The sequence below is a fragment of the Notechis scutatus genome, chromosome 1 (genome assembly GCF_049901735.1).
Source record: "Notechis scutatus isolate UNSWTSFEM ecotype Mainland chromosome 1, rNotScu1.2, whole genome shotgun sequence".
In the NCBI taxonomy this organism is placed as follows: domain Eukaryota; kingdom Metazoa; phylum Chordata; class Lepidosauria; order Squamata; family Elapidae; genus Notechis; species Notechis scutatus.
Window position 1 is genome coordinate 219,145,387 of NC_142009.1, and position 16,965 is coordinate 219,162,351.

A 16,965-nucleotide genomic window follows, 5' to 3' on the forward strand; every position below is an offset into this window, starting at 1 on the left:
GAGTGCTATGGGAAGGCACAGGCAAGAAAAACCCTGATATAGAGTTGTAGTTTCTAATAAGGGTACCTTTGGAAGGGTCTTATTTTTCTAGAAGCAAATGTTTTTGATTACGTGGGTCGTCCCTTTTATTTGGCCCATTGCCCAGTTATGAATGGATAGTGTTTGCATCTTTGAAAAAGAAATCCTGAAATGACAGAAGAATCGTAATAGCCAATACTGTACAGAGGAGACAACTTAAGGAGCATGGACAATATTCCCATGCATTTGAACAATACCTGAATACATAATTTATGAGAACTGTTTGGGGTGGACTATAGAAAGTGGTTCATGACTTTTCCATGAATTACCCTGACTGGAGAGAAGCATTGAGAAGTTGAGCCCATTTTGATGAGCATAAGCGTCTTCCTTCTGCTGATTTATCTCTGCTGTGTTTGCCTCCAGCCAGGGACCTCCAAGAGTGGTGGGACATTCAGCTTTAATCTTGGAAGATTCCATGTTAATCCTTGGCGGAGGCCTTTCTAGCACTAAGCCAAATAATACTTTGTGGCAATATCATTTTCCATCTCAAACATGGATAAAATTGCCTAGCCCAGTGGTGCTGTCTTCCAAAGCATATCATCAGATGCTGCCAACTGGATTTGGTTTCCAAGGAGCTGCTGATTGCCCACTGAGATCGCTTGGTTGCTTGAAGTCTAAAGAAAAGGGTTGTTCAAAGCTACTGACGTTTTCTAAACAGCACACCTGTTTCTTTGAGCATCTTCACGAGGAGCCTACATATCAGATACTCAACAATGAGACTGGCTCTGACATAGAAATGAAAACGTTTTGCCAGTCTTCAAAGGATTCTCTAGGATTCACTTCCTATCAAACCACATCCAGTGCAGAATTGAATTCAGATTCAGCAGCAGAGTTGCTGTGTAAAGAAAGAACCTCGTATCTCAACATTGCCAAGGAACAGGAATTTGCCACCATAACTGTAACAGATGAAGGGTCAAGCTTGGACACTCTGAAAAATGAATGTGGAGACATTTGTGAATCTTCTGTTGTGATGCTACTTGTTGGCGGTAAACCTCTGTCCAGTTCGCCTGCAATCTCATTTTGGCAAATTGAATTAAACGGAACTTAAATATCAGGCAACTCTCAAGAGGCAGAAGACATGCCTAAGCTCAGTGAAGTCAGCATCTGGGAAAAATCACTTGGCAGTTCTTGCTTACAATTGTATCGTGAAACCTAAATTCACACTTTGCATGACTCCAAAATACACGGGAATCCATAAAACATTATGAGATTTTTTTCAGCTCTTTGCTCTGTAGACAACTTGGGTCTGCAAATGTAGATGAGGCAGTTATGGTTAGGAAGCAGCCAACAGCAGCCATTGTTTGCATTTATTTCTTCGTGTATGTGTGCCATTTCAAAGCCCTTTGCAAATTGCCTATATAAAGGATGCAGTATAATCATTCCCATGACTAAGCTAGGTAATTGTAATTCAGTTCAGTGGCTGCTTTGGTATGACAGGCTTACATGCTTATGCAAAGAAAACTTCTTAACCATCATTTATTCAGCAAACCCAATATTCTGCATTTGCACTGTAAGATAATCTGATATGTTAGATTAACAGTTTGGCTATCTAACAGTTTAACACAGATGTTTGGTCTATATGCTTGAGTTTGCTGTTAAAATGATATTTGAGTGGGGGAGGGGGTGTTTCTTAGCATATGCTTAGTTGTTATATTGCACTGTTTAAAGCTGCATTTTCCCTCAATATGAAATACACTGGGCTTCTATATTATCTCCTCTGATACAAGTTAAAGAGCCAGTGCTATATAATTTTACAGATCTTTAAAGAGTAATTGTGTTTGTTCCAGCACAGTTCAGACAAACTTAATTCACATCGAAATAAGGTTCTCCAATTGCTGTGGCTTTTTTTTTGACCCTATAACCCAGAATGTAGCAGCATGCAGGCAAATACTTCTACATTACAGCACTCTCCCTTCATAACCTGAAAGTGGCCTAGAAATAGATCTCTGAATATGATCAAAATACATTCATCCACTCTAGCCGTACCAATTTGCAGTATTCCAGGCATTCCATGCATACTGTACATGATGGATGACATCAGATTAAGGTCTCTCTTCCTATACTATCCTCTTATCATGTCCCCTACTAGGCATGCAATCGCTGTTCTGGAAAACACAAGCACAGCTGGGCCTTATGCATGTCACATGGAAATAATTTGATGTCCTGCAGTGATGCTTCTTGGTGGTTTTGGTTTTTTTTGCTTGTGAAGTTCACATTGCCAAGAACGTATGTTTTATTGTTTCCAAAATCACAGAAGAATTTGGGCAAACAGCCAACTGTATAGAGAAGTTTGGCACTGAGAGTGGAACACGGTGCTCAGCTTTTCATTCCAGGGAGAGGCAGTTTGTGCAGAATAGAAAAAGGAAAGTGGTTTTCAGCCGGCCTAGTATTATTTTACTGATTTAATTTTATTAGTTTAACATAAAAAAATCCACACTGGGTTGATCCTCTCTCTGTATCATTTCATAGACATGGCTATGTATTTCCTGTGAGAAGAGTATGAGAGAGGTTTGTCATTATTTTTCTTCTTTTTGAACTAGCTCTAGGGATTTTCTGGTAGTCCTTTACCCAGATTGACTGATTTAACATTTTGGAAATCAGCAAAATCATTTAAGTATTTGCTCTTTTCATTTTGCGCCATCACAATAATGTAAAAAATTATTTTGCTAATACTTATTCAACTTCCATCTATATGAAATATGTTACACAGTGAGAAAATGGTCCTTTGAAGTTACCCCTTCTTAATTTTTGAGAGGGAAAAAACCATGAAGTATATATAGCATCAGGAAAAGCCTGCATGGTGCCTTTTTGATTTTTGTTTTCTTTTCAGAAAACATCTGTTTTACATGCTATAAAAGTAGTTATATTTATTAATTATATTTTTTTACTGCATGAAGCTTTATACCCAAGCTAAACTATATTAATTTAATTTTGTGAAAATGTTATTCACTGTGTTTTTAATTACTTTGTTAATAATATGCATCTCTGATTTTTGTAATGGTGGCATATTGAGAGGAAAAAAGGCAAAAATATAAGCTCACTGAATGATTTGCAGCTTGGCTGCAGATGACTGAACACTTGATATGTTGTAAGACACATTTCCTGGGGCATTACAGCTGGGAAACAAGATGAGTTGTTGATGCTTCATTTGTATGCTGATTGTTCTCATTGAGGATGAAAAGTCAAATATACTTCCTTCCTTTCCCCTACTTATTGCAACTATTTTGGTTAACATTCACTTACATTACTGCCACGAAGTAGAAATGTAGGGTCACTTCTGCTACGAAAAGCAAGATATTACTCCAAGCCAGGATATCCTTAAGGAAGCAGATGATTTTGTCAGCATTCTGAACTGTGTGCATCAGTAGTCCCTAATGCTAGAGCATTGTTCTGCTAGAAGAAAAAACACTTAAGCAGACATTTTGTACAGTTGTGTTGTATTTAGAAATAAGCTACAACTTTTATGATTGATCCCAAGTGGTCTACAAATCACAGTTGTTGTTCCCTTATACAGTGTTTAGCACAATCATTCTAGCATAGTTTTTACATCTGGCATTACATACACGCATACACACAATACTTAAAAAAATAAGTTACACTTTCAGTAACTACATTGTTTAAAAAGATACAAATACAGTAGTTAGTCTGAGTTTTTTCTTTGAAAAAAAAAACACAATCAAAATGGAAGTTCTTACATACTTCATAGAAAGTTTGTCCAATTAGGGAAAACATGTGAGAACAAAGGAATCTGTAATCAAAACATTAATCACATTAGGAATGCTATATCAGAATGCTCTGTAGTCACTCCACATGCATTCTGTTTCAGAGAGAATAGGTGAACATTTTGCTCCAAGAGGAATGTTAATGCTTAGCGTTAATAACAGAGGTCCAAATTGTTCTGCCTCAATAATCACAGACACTTTAGTTATGGAGCAATAAGGTATGTTCCACTTGGGGCATCTTTCCTAGAGACACAAGTACTGTAACGTGTGATAAATGAAGAAATAAAAGACAAATCTGAATGACTTTTGGCTTTATGCATGCAGGCAAATTGCATTTGTAGGCAAAACTTCATAATTATCTTACCAGAGGAAAAGCTTCAGCAGACAAACAGGATTGTTATTAAAAATGCAAGCTAATTTAAGCATCTGTGGACACCTTGCTTGACGGTGAACAATGGCTGCTAATAAACACAAATTGCAATTTTGCATTCATTAGTCAAAGCAAAAGAATCTGCTGTTTTGGTCCATTTTAATCAATCAAAAGAGACACTAAGTTAGTTTCCAGATGCCCCATTAGAGACCTGCAGTGGAGGCTGTTCTATTGACAAAAGGCTTTCAATTCTTTATGTGATAGCTGTAATTTTGTCTTTGTACATATCTGCCAAGTAGACTTTACCCACTGATAAATGTGGAGCCAATAATAACAGTATTCCATTTTCTATACCACATTAGTTTCCTTTTTTTAAAAATGAAAATAGGATTATGTGTTTTGGAAAATTCTGTCAGTTAAATGAGGAAGGATCAAAACAGTCAATATATTGCCCAATGAGCAGTGATACTATAAGAACAATTCCTAATATTTCTTTTTTAAAAAAAGCAAAACTGAAAACTAGCTCTCTTAATTTCTTTTGTTTTTGTCACAGCAGTACATCAGGTTAGTAAAATACAATGACAACAGCTGTTGGATAAAAAAAAAAAAAAGGTCAGCGCACAAAATTCTAGTGGTTAGGATTATCCAGACAATTCAAGGTAGCAAAGCTATCTTTCTGGATAATAGGCAAACACTACCATGTTCTCCAACCTCTCCTCATTCTTACATCGAGAATTAAGATAGTGTCACCCTAAATATTTTCATCCTTTGTAAAAATGCAGGTAAGGTTCATAAAAACATTGGCTCAGGGAAATGTCTGCAAAATCAATAACCAATTAAATGTTACCTAAGCTATTTCAAAGTCATGCCTCCTGAGGTCTGGTAATCAGGGTAGTCCCATGGTTATTGATGCTATTTGCCTCAGTACCCCTCCCTCTCCCCCCCCACTCCCCCCCTTCCCATTATACTATTTTATGAAGCAATTGCTTAAAACAAGTATCGCAGATCAAAGGAAAGTAGCTTGTGTTATTTCACAAGCAGCAACAATAGGAGGGACATTTGCATTTTTAACATCACTTCCACTATGAAAGAAGCTTTTGACTGGGCCGTTTTGCTTTTCCCTTCAGAGTTCATCCAGAAATTCATGGCACTCAGGTTTACTTGCTTTCTTGCCTAAATGCTTATAGGTCTTCCATCAGAAACAGATGGAGAAGTAATAAATCGTGTTTTTAAATGACTTTAAGACTTTAGATTAGTATTTCAATCATGCACAGCAAACAGAGCCGTTTTGGAAGAATCAGAATCAAGGCGTTGTACAATTTCCTTGCTTGTTTTAAAAGGGACAGAAGATGCAGGATGAGTTGGATACCTGACCCACAGGAATAAATCTTAACTGCACAAGCCCAAGGGTATTTTTTGTTTTCAAAAATTCTAAGCATAAATTAAACTTGGGGTTTGCTTAGTCCCCTCCCCCCTCCCCCGAGTTTGTAACAGAATATAAGTTTAGTTCAAACTAGTTCAATCAGCAGTTTAATGCACAAAGGAAGGAATCCAATATATAAATAGCTACTCATCTAATATAGGAAAGTTGGCATAACCTTGGTATATTTTTAATTTTCCAGTCATGAACGAAATACATATTCCAACTACAAGGTTACTAAGTAGACTTGAAGAAAGGTACAGAATGGAGCACACAAAAAGGACAGCAAATTCTCACTGTATGCATTTGAATTGATTTTAAAAGTCTCAGATTATTTCTGCACAAACCTTAGAACTTTCTAAAAAATAGCTAGTGGAAAGCCCAAAGCAGACTAGCACTTCAACCTAATCTAGCAGAAACTAGGTTCACTGATACAGGAGAATATCTATAGCTCATGGCTGAACTTGGTTGTTTTCTTGCAGACATTTTTTTTTACCAAACTAGGTAGCATCATCAGTGCTAAAGAGAGTGGACTTTGGTTTTTTTTTTATACATATTAGTGTCTTATCCTGTCTAAAGACAATCAAACAACCAAAAAAGAAACAAAAAGACCAAAACAGTTCATCACCAGCAATCAATACAAAGATGAGCAGAGATTAACACTAGACCAACAATCAAGAAGTAAAGAAAACCCCAATCAAGGAACTACCAACTCAGACAAATAAGCTAATAGCAAACAACCGAATCAAGAAACCACAAAGACCTTTCCAACTAATACTGACAGGCCAAGAGAACAAGTATGTTTTCTGCAAGAAAACAACTAAGCTCAGAAAGCACCAAGGACCCCATACCAGATGCACTGTCTACCTAGCAATATTTTAGTGACTTAATGGAACAAATCGTGAAAGTCATCCATGCACACATGTAGTAGCTTTGACATGTTTATGAGAGTATCTGCCAGCAGAATAAATTGCAATCAAGGTGCTGCATTTTCACTTCCACAGATGATTAGCGAAAGTGTGGAGTCTAGAAACAAGATTAAAATCAAGAACATTTGCTAGGTAACAATACAAAAGGAGATAAAAAGAGATGGCCACAAAAAAAGGACTGTAAAAATGTCACTGCTATTTTCTTTTACAGTCGCCACCAGCCTTCCCATAACTGTGTTTAAGCCAGGGGGGAAAAAAAGCTTATCCCTGTGAGCATTTTCATTTGCACCTATAAACCAGGAAGGAATTCTCTAGCAAAAGCATTTTAATGGATGAAAACCCTGAGGCTTTCATGTCATCTCAGAATTTGTTCCCATCTATTTTGCAAGAGATACTCAGGTTTCCCAGCAGCTCTGTGTCCTAAAATCATACTCTTAGTTCCAGTTGAAGGATTTACCGTAAAGCAACCATTCTTTGTTAACCATGGCATAAGCATGGCTTAATTTCAGGTAAGTCTTTTACACTAGGAAATTAGATTTGTTGAAGCTCAGAGTTCAGTGGTGAGTAAACATTTCTGTCGAGTAGTATCTTCAGTAACAGGACTGTGAAGAAAAAGAAATATGCATAAACTTGGGTGGATGATAAACAGAAAGCCTATCCTGGAATCGTACCTGACTGATGTTCACTTAAAGGTCAAGTGAAAAGCAAACAATTCCAAGCATGTTGGGATGTCACGTAGCATTCCCAAAGTAGAGATATATTCCCTGTCTGGAAAAGTTTTAAGCAGGATCTCCCTGAGGGGTGCTAATCTCAGCCTACAACCAAAGGAAATATCCACAACCCCCTCCTTCTCCAGGTGTTTTTTTTTTGGAAAATGCAATTAGTTTTGTGGCAGGAGGGGAAACAATCAAGAAAGCTACATTCCAGCATAGATGGGTTGGAAAAGAGAGCAACAGTTCTCCTCCAACCTCTTGATCAGAAGGCAACCAAGGCAGGAGGCAAGGGTTGGGGGTGTGGTCTTGGAGTAAGGATTGGGTATCTCCAACCTTTTATCCTTCAGGCCCTGCAGCTACACAAGGTCATCGAATATCCACATTATCTTTCAGAAACACTGTAATTTAAAGTATCTGATGCACAGAGCAAATATAGTTTAAAAAGTATTTATGAACAGAGAAATGTTTGTATCATATACCCAATGACAGCCCACCTCTAAAAGCATCTTAATGAACTTACTCACTATAAATGGAACGTCAGATACAATGTTCTTACTTTCTTACATTGCTAAAGTTGAGTCACAAAGAGGACCAGAAAATTACTAGTGAAACTTGGCAGACTTAACAGACTGCTTGGGAATTGCAACATATTACAGTGTTCACAACACCTAACAGAAGAATTGGATTAATAAGAATCCAGCAAGTATTGTTTTGTAGAGGTTATGTAAGACATGCACTATACATTATATACAATAATCTGAAACTTGTACAATTCCTTCAGCATACCATTGTTCCTCAAATGTTCTTAATGTTGTAGACTTAACTTCCCATGATGACTAGCTGGCTAGAACATGTGGAAGATAACAGACTGGGAAAGGGAGGACTGCTTTACTTTCATGAAAAGCAAATCCTTACCTGGGTGTGATTTCAGAGGGGTACAATGGAGGTGATAAGTCAGTAGCCAATAGGGCTTCAGTGTTTATTTTAGTTGTCTTAAGAGATAAAGTAACATCATTTCCCAGAGGCCCATTAGAAGTCAGCCCACCCTATAAAGAAAACCAAAGGAAAGTCAGAAAAGTGATTGAGGTACGGTTGTTTTGATACATGTCAGCAAATGTGCATGTCTATCAAATGCAAATGCCATATCAGATAAGGATTAATATGTGGAATAAATGCTCAATTAATCCCTTGTCCTTCAATGTTTTCTTTCAGGCTATCTTTTCTCCTTCATAGCTTTTCCTTCCAATTTGTGAGATACAATGGTTGGGATAATGACCAATTTGGATTGGGATAATGGTCAAGATAAAATTTATAAAAACCATTAACTAGCAGGACTTATCAGAAGGAGGTTTTCTGGGGGTGAAATATGCACCCCAGCATCAAATGTTTTAGCATCATCGTCAGTTTTGAGCGATGGTTAGGGAAGAAGCAAAATGAGTTCTTGAACCTCCAAAAAAAAAAAAAAACTTACCACACCCATTAACAACCTCCCAAATTTCCCTCCTCCCAAATTGGGGTGACACCTGGTTATGTTTTTGGGATGCAGCCTTGGAAGTGCAGTGCAAAGCCTGATAAAGCCCTTGAATTGGTCACCTTCAATCACTCTTCAAGGGAGAAGGTAGCCTGGAGACAGATCAGAATATACAGATCCTCCAAATACAGTAGTTCCAAATTAGTAAGGGGAATAATTTTCAATCATAACCACAAGGAAGGAACCTGACTGAAGAATGGAGTGGGAAGTCCTGCCTTTTTTCAGAAGAATTAAGGGCCACTTCCAGGTGGCCAATGGTTTCTTTTGATAAAGCTGAAAATGTTTATTATCCATCATGCAATAGAAATGGCAGACTTTTAGACACTATCTTAATCAATACTGATTTGTACCACTTCTTAACAGTTGAACGACTTACTAATAATAAGACACGGACGTACAAAAGAATACAAAAATTAATTGTTTATAAGGATTATTCAATAACTTACTGGCACTAACCACCTGGGCATAATTATTGGTGAAGGCACCTAAAAGTAAAAGAAACATAAAAAAACCTCATAATATTGTAATATTGTAAACCTCATAATATTGTAGCCAAGTGTCATATCAACTAAACTAATCATGAAACACCAGCTCAAAGAAGCTTTACTGAAAATAAAAAAGAGTTAGAGGTAGAGACAATGGAAGTACTAATTATATTTTCAAATTACACAATGAAACAACATCTACGTTTTAATTTTTACTCTTACCTGAGGCGTGGCTTCTGTGAAGTCAATTAAATTCTTTGTCTGTGATGTCAACAAAATCTCCATGCTCTCGGGGGAACTCTGCAAAATGGAATAGTTAAGTTATGCTTAATTAGAGAAAAGTTCCAGACTGTTTTGTAAAGATTCATTCACTTTTGAAAAAGCTACAAGGTTATGACTGATGTTATGAGTGCTGCCCAACATCACCGTTTCCCTTTGTCAAACACATTTTAGGCTCTGACATACATGGATTTAAATTTCAGCGACAATGTCAATTGAAGCAATGCACTCAGTAACTTATTAGATTTATAACCCACTTTTAATCTGTACTGTTTAAGGCAATAAATGAGTGGCTTCCTCTTTCTATTGGCCCTATGACAACCACCCTGTGAGGTGGGTTGGGCTGAGAAAAGAGTGACTTGACTCTGGGCTTAAGGGAGGGTTAGAACTCATGGTGCCCCACTCTCCACTCCTTTATTGCTACACCAAACTGGCTCTTGAGTCTTGTAAAATAGCATGCACAAACCAGTGGACTTAAATTAGATGTAAAAAAATTTCTACATCCCCCCGCCCCCCAATTTTATAAAATATCTGGCACTTCAATCTTTGAAAAATGCCTTTAAAAACAGGATTTGCTTGCAATATAAATTCATATGAATGGCTTCCTCCTTTTGTGCTTCCCACGATTCAAAGCTGATGTATATTTCCACAATTTTAATTAATATTTTAATATATCATCAGATTTTTATATTTCCAGTTCCAACCATTCTTCCCCCCCAATTGAAAGGTTCTATACATAACACCAAATTATGGTTTAATGAATAGCGTTTCTATTTGGGGATAATCTATATATTGGAAAGAGCAGACTGGTGACATGGAGGACTTTTCTTCCCTTCCTTGCCCTTTTTCCTTCTCTTGATAGTGAAAATCCTTGCATGAAAAAGATCTCATTTGCCAAGATCTCATTTTCCATTTTCATGCAAAATTACAGAAATTGCACAACTCATTTAACACAAGCAATTTGCCTGGGACTTCTCATCTTGCGCTTCTAAAGACCCACGCTGCTCGCCACAAAGAAGCAACATACCTTTACAAGAACATCCTCTTCTCTAGGAACCAGATCGGTAGGATTTGCACAATCTTTGGACTCAGGGGCACTAGTATTCTCACTGAATTCATTCCTGGAAGGTGTAAAGATGTCATGATACAGAGCATGTGTGAGGGAACTGCTGTCACTTGCAATTCCTGCAAATCAGTGCCATATGAACTGTTGACCACAGGAGCTGCTGCCCAAATAATTTGCCTTCCTGCTAAGTCCTGAGGCACAGTATGATAGTGGGGGAACTTGCTTAGTTTAGGGTTCAACTGGCGCACTCTTGCCAGAATCTGTGGTTCTGCTGTTCTCCATGCTTTCAGTGATGAAGTAGAAGGAATAAAAAAATATCCAACTCTCTATCACAGAGTGACAGAAAAGTGCTTCTGCCACAAGGAAGTCTAACAGTTTAACTACCAGTCTACAACTTCAAAAATAAAGAGCAGATTCATATAAATTGATTAACCAATAAATGTTTTTTAAATTATTCTGGAATTACATCATTTCATTCCTATATTAGAGCATATCTTGATGCTTCTCCTGCCAACTATGAAAATTCACTTAATCGTTTCAGTAATTGGAAAACTAAGGTTCAGGAAGGTTTTCTTTTGCCAATTCAACAAGAAGCAATATTCAGTAGAGGGGCACATACATTGATGGCTGTTTGGTTTCCCACAGAAAAGCAGAACCCTAACATGACTGAAAATTACCAGAATTAACTGAGTGAGCCCGTCAAGTGGTCCATAAAATGATCTTTGATTATTTTGTCCCAGATTTTCATGCATTCCCATTTTCCAGTGGGAATAACCCCCGCCCCACACACCCACAAGAGGACTTACAGAATGAAGGCATTGGTGACTGGGATCACTTTTAGTCCCTCCAGTGGATCCTGGCAGACAGGGCTGAGGGTTCTCAGGGGGCTGTTTTTCTCATTTCCTGATGGAAAAACGCTTCTAAACAATGCAGAGCCAAAAATGAAACAATTGAGTTCTTTTCCATTGTTGCCAAGAACATTCTTTCAGCATTAAAAAAAAAAAAAAAGCAGCTTGGATCTCTCTTAATGCAAACCATTTCCTGGAAATATTTTGTCATTGTGGATATTGGTATTGAGGCAAGAAAAAGGGACATGAATAACCTAGGAAAACTGCAACTGGATAAGCATATTTACCTCACGTTTTGTGTTTCTGCCAGACTATCAATACAAGGAGGTGGTGTGTGATGCGATACATCTCTATAAGCAGTGCTTAGGAGTGCAGAATTATGACTGGAGAGATTTAGATTTACATTGTTTAGTGCTCTCGCTCTCTCATAAACACACATCAACTTTAACCACACCTTTATTAAAATGAAAAAGGATGTAGGGATTTATTTGGGTAGTTCTTGGCTTACAAGGGCAATTGGGACTAGAATTTGTAATGCTTGGCAAAGTAATCCTGGCTGTTGCAGTTGTAACAACAGGACAACATAGCTTGTTAAGCAAGAAGTAGCGGAAGCCCCAAGCAGGTTTCTGGGTGACAGCTAGGGTGGGTACTATGGACAGATACTAGGGAACGTAGGCCAGAGGGATGAGTGCCCAAGCAGGTGCTAGAAGCATAGGTAAATGCAGTGGTGGAGGCAGCAGATTGCTGATTATAAATGTGGAGTGGCCTGAACTTCAAGGACTAGTCATAGGTCCATTGTTTCAGCACCACTGTAACTTTGAACAGTCACTGAATGAATGGATGTAACCCAAGGACTACCAGTATGTCACATCTCTACATTCTGACACTCCCTCCCCCACACAATTTTTGACAGAAAGATACCCAAGACAGGGGTGCAAGGCACAGGAGTTTATCATCAATGCCACCTTCTTAAGCAACAGAATAATCTGTCCCAATGAATTTGTTCTCTGGGCTAGATAAGGATATTCAATTTTCTAGAATTTCAGTCGAATAAGACACAGGGCCCCCTTTTTAAGGACTAAGCAGAAACAAGACTAAACCACAGTAATGCAAGTTGGGTTAATAATATTCCCGCCAAAATGTTATTCTGTAGGCATTTAAAAACCACTAACATCAGTTTTACAATAACTTTGTTACAAGTGGCTTCTTCCATTATTAAGTGGGTACAGGAACCTGCTCACACCACAGAGCAGAAATCTTCAGCACATTTCAAGCTCCATATTGATACCTTCCAGCTGTATCTTGAATATTGGTGTTCTTGTTGCCAGATATGCTTCCCTCCCTCACCACCTAAAAGAAACACAATTACAACTCAGAAAAATTAATTTTATTGCTGATATAATCTAAAACCTTTTTTCCCCTGAAAGGTCAAAGGCAATGCAGCCTAACATTACACAAGTGCTTTTCTCTGCCATTTCTTATGTGTTCCTAAAAATGCATTATACCACTGCAGGATATGACATGCATCCAAGTTTTCTGCTCCCATTGTGCCTGGTTGGAGAATGTTCTGGATGATAGAAGATTGATTATGATGCCTCCACTTAACAAAGTTAGGTGGTAGATGTTGGGATAAGAAACAGCAACCCTCTTCCTTTACAGATATTCTCAACATAGCACTAAGTTAATCCAGAGAAATTGGCTGAGCCCAGCCATTTCTTGCTTTTTTCACTATGGAATGGGACAACTCACTGGGACTGGCTTGCCTCAGCCAACTCGCTGCAGGACAACTCGCAATGGGATAACTCAAGGTGAGATATTATTCAAGAAATGTTGAAAAAAATGGTGGAATAGAATCATTAAAGAAATGATTTTGTCAAGAAGGGACAAAATGAAATGTGAATGACAAAAATTGAGATAATGTCAAAGAAATAGTGGCAGATAACAGTAGAGTTATCCCTCTTTGATGTCGAATCATCCTGCATCAAATTGGCTGCATCGAGTTATTCTGGGCAAGTTGTCTGGCACTGAGTTTCCCAGGGTGAGTTAGCTGGCTGTGGCAAGTTATCTTAAGACACTTTTCAGTAAGCTTTGGAATGTTTCAAAGACCAGGCTGAATATACTAGTGGCAATTTCTCTCTAGCACAGGCCTCCTTCCTTAGAGTTGGATGATAAGAAGCCTTTTTCTATTTTCTGTTTCTGAGGATTCAGCATAAAAATGGCTATGACTTCACCCAAGCGTTCTCTTCAGCAGTATTCTCAGATTTGCCTAAGCCTCCAGCAGTGTAACACATCCCACTCCCATCTACTGAGAAAACACTTATTCATGTAGAACAGATGGAGGGAGTGGGTTTCTATCAACACATCTGTAGGTGACAGAAGATTATGAACAGGTTCTGCACAGATGCTTACATTATCTTAAGTAAATTAGAGACTAAGGATAAACAAAGTATCAATATTGATTCAAAGTATTACAGAAAATTAAAGTTAGTTTTTTATATTAAAAAAGATAACTACAGAAGCAAAATTCTTACTTTGTGCCCCGCCTCCACCTGGGCCTTCAAAATATTACTTTTAATGTCCGGAGGCAACCGCACAGAAGTGTTCACAGGGCTCTCAATTACATTGTTCAGGCATTTATCTGTCAATTTCACAACTTCCTCCTAGAAATAAACAAAACTACACTTATAAACAGCATTCCTCATTAGGCGAACAGTCAGCAAGAACACCACATACAAGGAATTAATACAGCTTCCACAGCCAGCACATAATATATATGCTTTGGACCAGGACTCTGCCGTATTATGTGTTTCCATTTGAAATATAGGATTAATCAGCACTAAAACTATTCCAGAACAGAAACTATACTAAGGAGATAAGACCAAGCCATTGTGTGCATTAGTAGACTAAGTTATCTATATATGGCTCTTTTCCTCAGTAACTAAATAATTTTGGTATCTAATCTTATAGGTAATATTCCAGTTTTAATGAAGATAAAAGCTTCCTATAAAATAAGGAACATTTTTCTTTCTATTCTTATCTAGCACAAAAATGCTGAAAACCTGGAAAGCAAATAATATTTCTTCACTGTTGAATTGTACAGTACATATATAAACCGTGGACAATTGCTATGGCTCAGAAACTTACACACAGGTGGAACATCCTCAAAAGGCTTACAAAACAGGGCTAATTTATAAGTGCACTTACCTGCTATGCAGTTCTACAAAGAAAATACTTGGGTTTTCTGAATTTTTGCATATATTTCAAAGCCTATGTTATCAGAACTTCATTTTACTTATTTACTCAATTTGTGTAGCCTTTCACTAAGGCCTTAGTGAAAAAGACAGCCTGAGTGAATAAACATCTGAATTGAGTGTTTATTTATGTTTATAAAGTCATTCAACCTGTGATGTGCCATTGTGAACAACCCTTAATATTTAGTAATTGGTTGAACTGCCTTAGCTGCAATTAACTTCAACTAAATCTGTTCTGTAAATTACTAATCACTGCCTTACCTCGGGAATGATGGTCAATTATTGCATGGCCGTAATACGGCCATGAGGATTCATGGCCTCACCTCAGGAATTATGGCCCATTATTGCATGGTCAACAACTTCTACTTAGTAACATTTGAGGATTTTATAGCATTAATCATTCATTAGGAACATTTTACAGTATTTCTATGGGGTTTAGTCTGGACTTTGAGTTGGCTAATCCACACCATTAAATGTATTCGGCATCCATTCTCTTACAGATTTTTGGTATGCTTGGGAGCACATTCTTGGTGTATGGGCCAGTTTTAAGTTTCAGTTTCAACACAAAATAGCTTGATATTTTCCTGTAAAATTCCAATTCAAAGCATAATTTGTTTCCTTTCTAACGTAGTAAAACATTTCCCAAATATGACATTGCCATCTCCACGTCCAAGCACTGGTATAACATTCTTTATTGTAAAATGTGTGTTTGGGTTCTACCAGGCACAGTAACATCTAAATCAGATCAGAAGTTCCACTGTCCATAGAATGTTCCCCCTGGAATGCAGAAGGTCATCCAGGTGTGTTTTTGACAAACTTAGGAGGAGCATCAGTTTTCTTCTTCTTAATGAGTAATGGCTTCCATCTTGCTACTTTCTCAGGGACAGATTTTTATCTAGTACCTTAGTTACATTGAGAGAGATTTGCAGATTGTTCTGATTTTTTTTTGTGATTTCCTGAATTATTTTTACATCATTTTGATGGATGAAGTACTCCTTGGATGTTTCACTATTATAAACCTTATCATTGCAAGATTAGCATTTTGCTTGTGGACTATTAGAGTTCCTTAGCTTTAGAAATTGTTTTTTGTAACTTTTTCTAATCGATATTAATGATTTTTAATGGAGGTCTCCATAATTTTATTTGGAAAGGGGGATGACATGCCATAAAACTGTGTGGTAAGAATATCACTGTGATGATGAGAGCCAGCATTTGTGAAATTTATGTTGAACAGGGTTGGTCTACATCAGCTCTAATTATTTAATGAAATGCTTATACAACTGGCCCTAGTTATCACTTTGATTGAACAGACTGAACTAGGGAGAGGCAACTAATTTTTTTTTCATATTGGCAGCCTGCTAATAGATAACTCAAATGAAGCACTAAATACAAAGAACCCACATGAACGTCTGATAATACCCAGTCAAAACAACATGCAAAATTTTTGAAAATTCAAAAGAGGCAAATACTGTTTTATAGAACTTTGCGTCAGGCGGGATCGATTAAATCAACTTTCAACATATTGATGTATACCACAGAAAGATATTTCCCAAGCTTTCCATTCAGTATTCACATGTAAAATATATTTTTTTCTATATTATATGGCTAAAATTAATTTCTATATAAATTTCCTTTGCCCCCCCAAAATAACAGAATTAAGATTTTCCATTGTTCTCTATCTGTACCCTCCTCAACATCACTGATTTAAGGTTTTCACTCCAAATCAGGTTTCATCACTACTTAAGCAAAATTGGGTAGAAAGGAGAAAAGTAAAAGTTACTTATTTTTTCTGTTTAGTTTTCAAAATTTATCCTCCTGTTTTTTAACCAAACAAATGAATATATGGATTCCTGATTCAGTGCTTGGAACACATATTTAATGTCTTATGAGACCTTTTCCTTTAGAGATTGCCATAATTTAATAGAGCTAACTCAGCAAGGTAAACTATCTCATCTCACAATAAATATTTACTTGTCTCAAATGACAGGAAGCAGTATTTTTCTTAGGGTAATTATTTTTTCTAAGGAGAAAAGCACCTGTCAGGTCAGATCACCCTCCTGAAAACTGCCTAGTGTTTATTTTAGCTAAGGGCATTAATCCTACTTTAGCTGACTGTGTCACAGTGCTTAAGCACAGGTCCAAGGATGACTTGAAATGCATCCAGAGAAAGTGTATCATGCAGTTGCCTGGCCTCACCCTCAGAGTTTTCATTATTATACTTAAAAACAGGATGATTGAGGAGATAAGCTCAGATTCTTTAACTTAATTATTGT

At 37.3% G+C, this 16,965-nt stretch overlaps 2 protein-coding genes across 4 annotated transcripts in view; one reads left to right on the forward strand and one right to left on the reverse strand.

Moving 5' to 3' along the window:
• The window catches only part of LOC113410770 (leucine-zipper-like transcriptional regulator 1), a 51,501-nt gene extending 46,836 nt beyond the window's left edge, over positions 1–4,665 (forward strand). For all 3 annotated transcript variants that reach the window (XM_087950277.1, XM_026665475.2, XM_087950276.1), the window contains exon 8: positions 442–4,665. In XM_087950277.1, the coding sequence (XP_087806403.1) occupies positions 442–1,126 (685 nt within the window). In that variant the 3' untranslated portion in view covers positions 1,127–4,665. The remainder of the gene's footprint in view (positions 1–441) is intronic.
• Positions 3,499–12,732, reverse strand: LOC148133190 (band 4.1-like protein 5). Its single transcript, XM_087950288.1, has 7 exons — positions 12,614–12,732; positions 11,400–11,513; positions 10,555–10,648; positions 9,471–9,548; positions 9,210–9,248; positions 8,148–8,278; positions 3,499–7,121 (listed from the first exon to the last, which is right to left on the reverse strand). Exons 1-7 carry the CDS (start codon positions 12,652–12,654, stop codon positions 7,067–7,069), a joined length of 552 nt encoding a protein of 183 aa, XP_087806414.1. The 5' UTR covers positions 12,655–12,732; the 3' UTR covers positions 3,499–7,066.
• Between the last annotated feature and the right edge of the window lie 4,233 nt (positions 12,733–16,965).

Coding starts and splice junctions, on each gene's coding strand:
- LOC148133190 (XM_087950288.1), bottom strand. CDS start 12,654: ATGGAAGAAGCCACTTGTAACAAAGTTATTGTAAAACTGAT. Junction 10,649..11,399: donor GTCACCAATGCCTTCATTCT/GTAAGTCCTCTT, acceptor TACACCTTCCAG/GAATGAATTCAGTGAGAATA. Junction 8,279..9,209: donor TGCCCAGGTGGTTAGTGCCA/GTAAGTTATTGA, acceptor TTTTCTTTATAG/GGTGGGCTGACTTCTAATGG.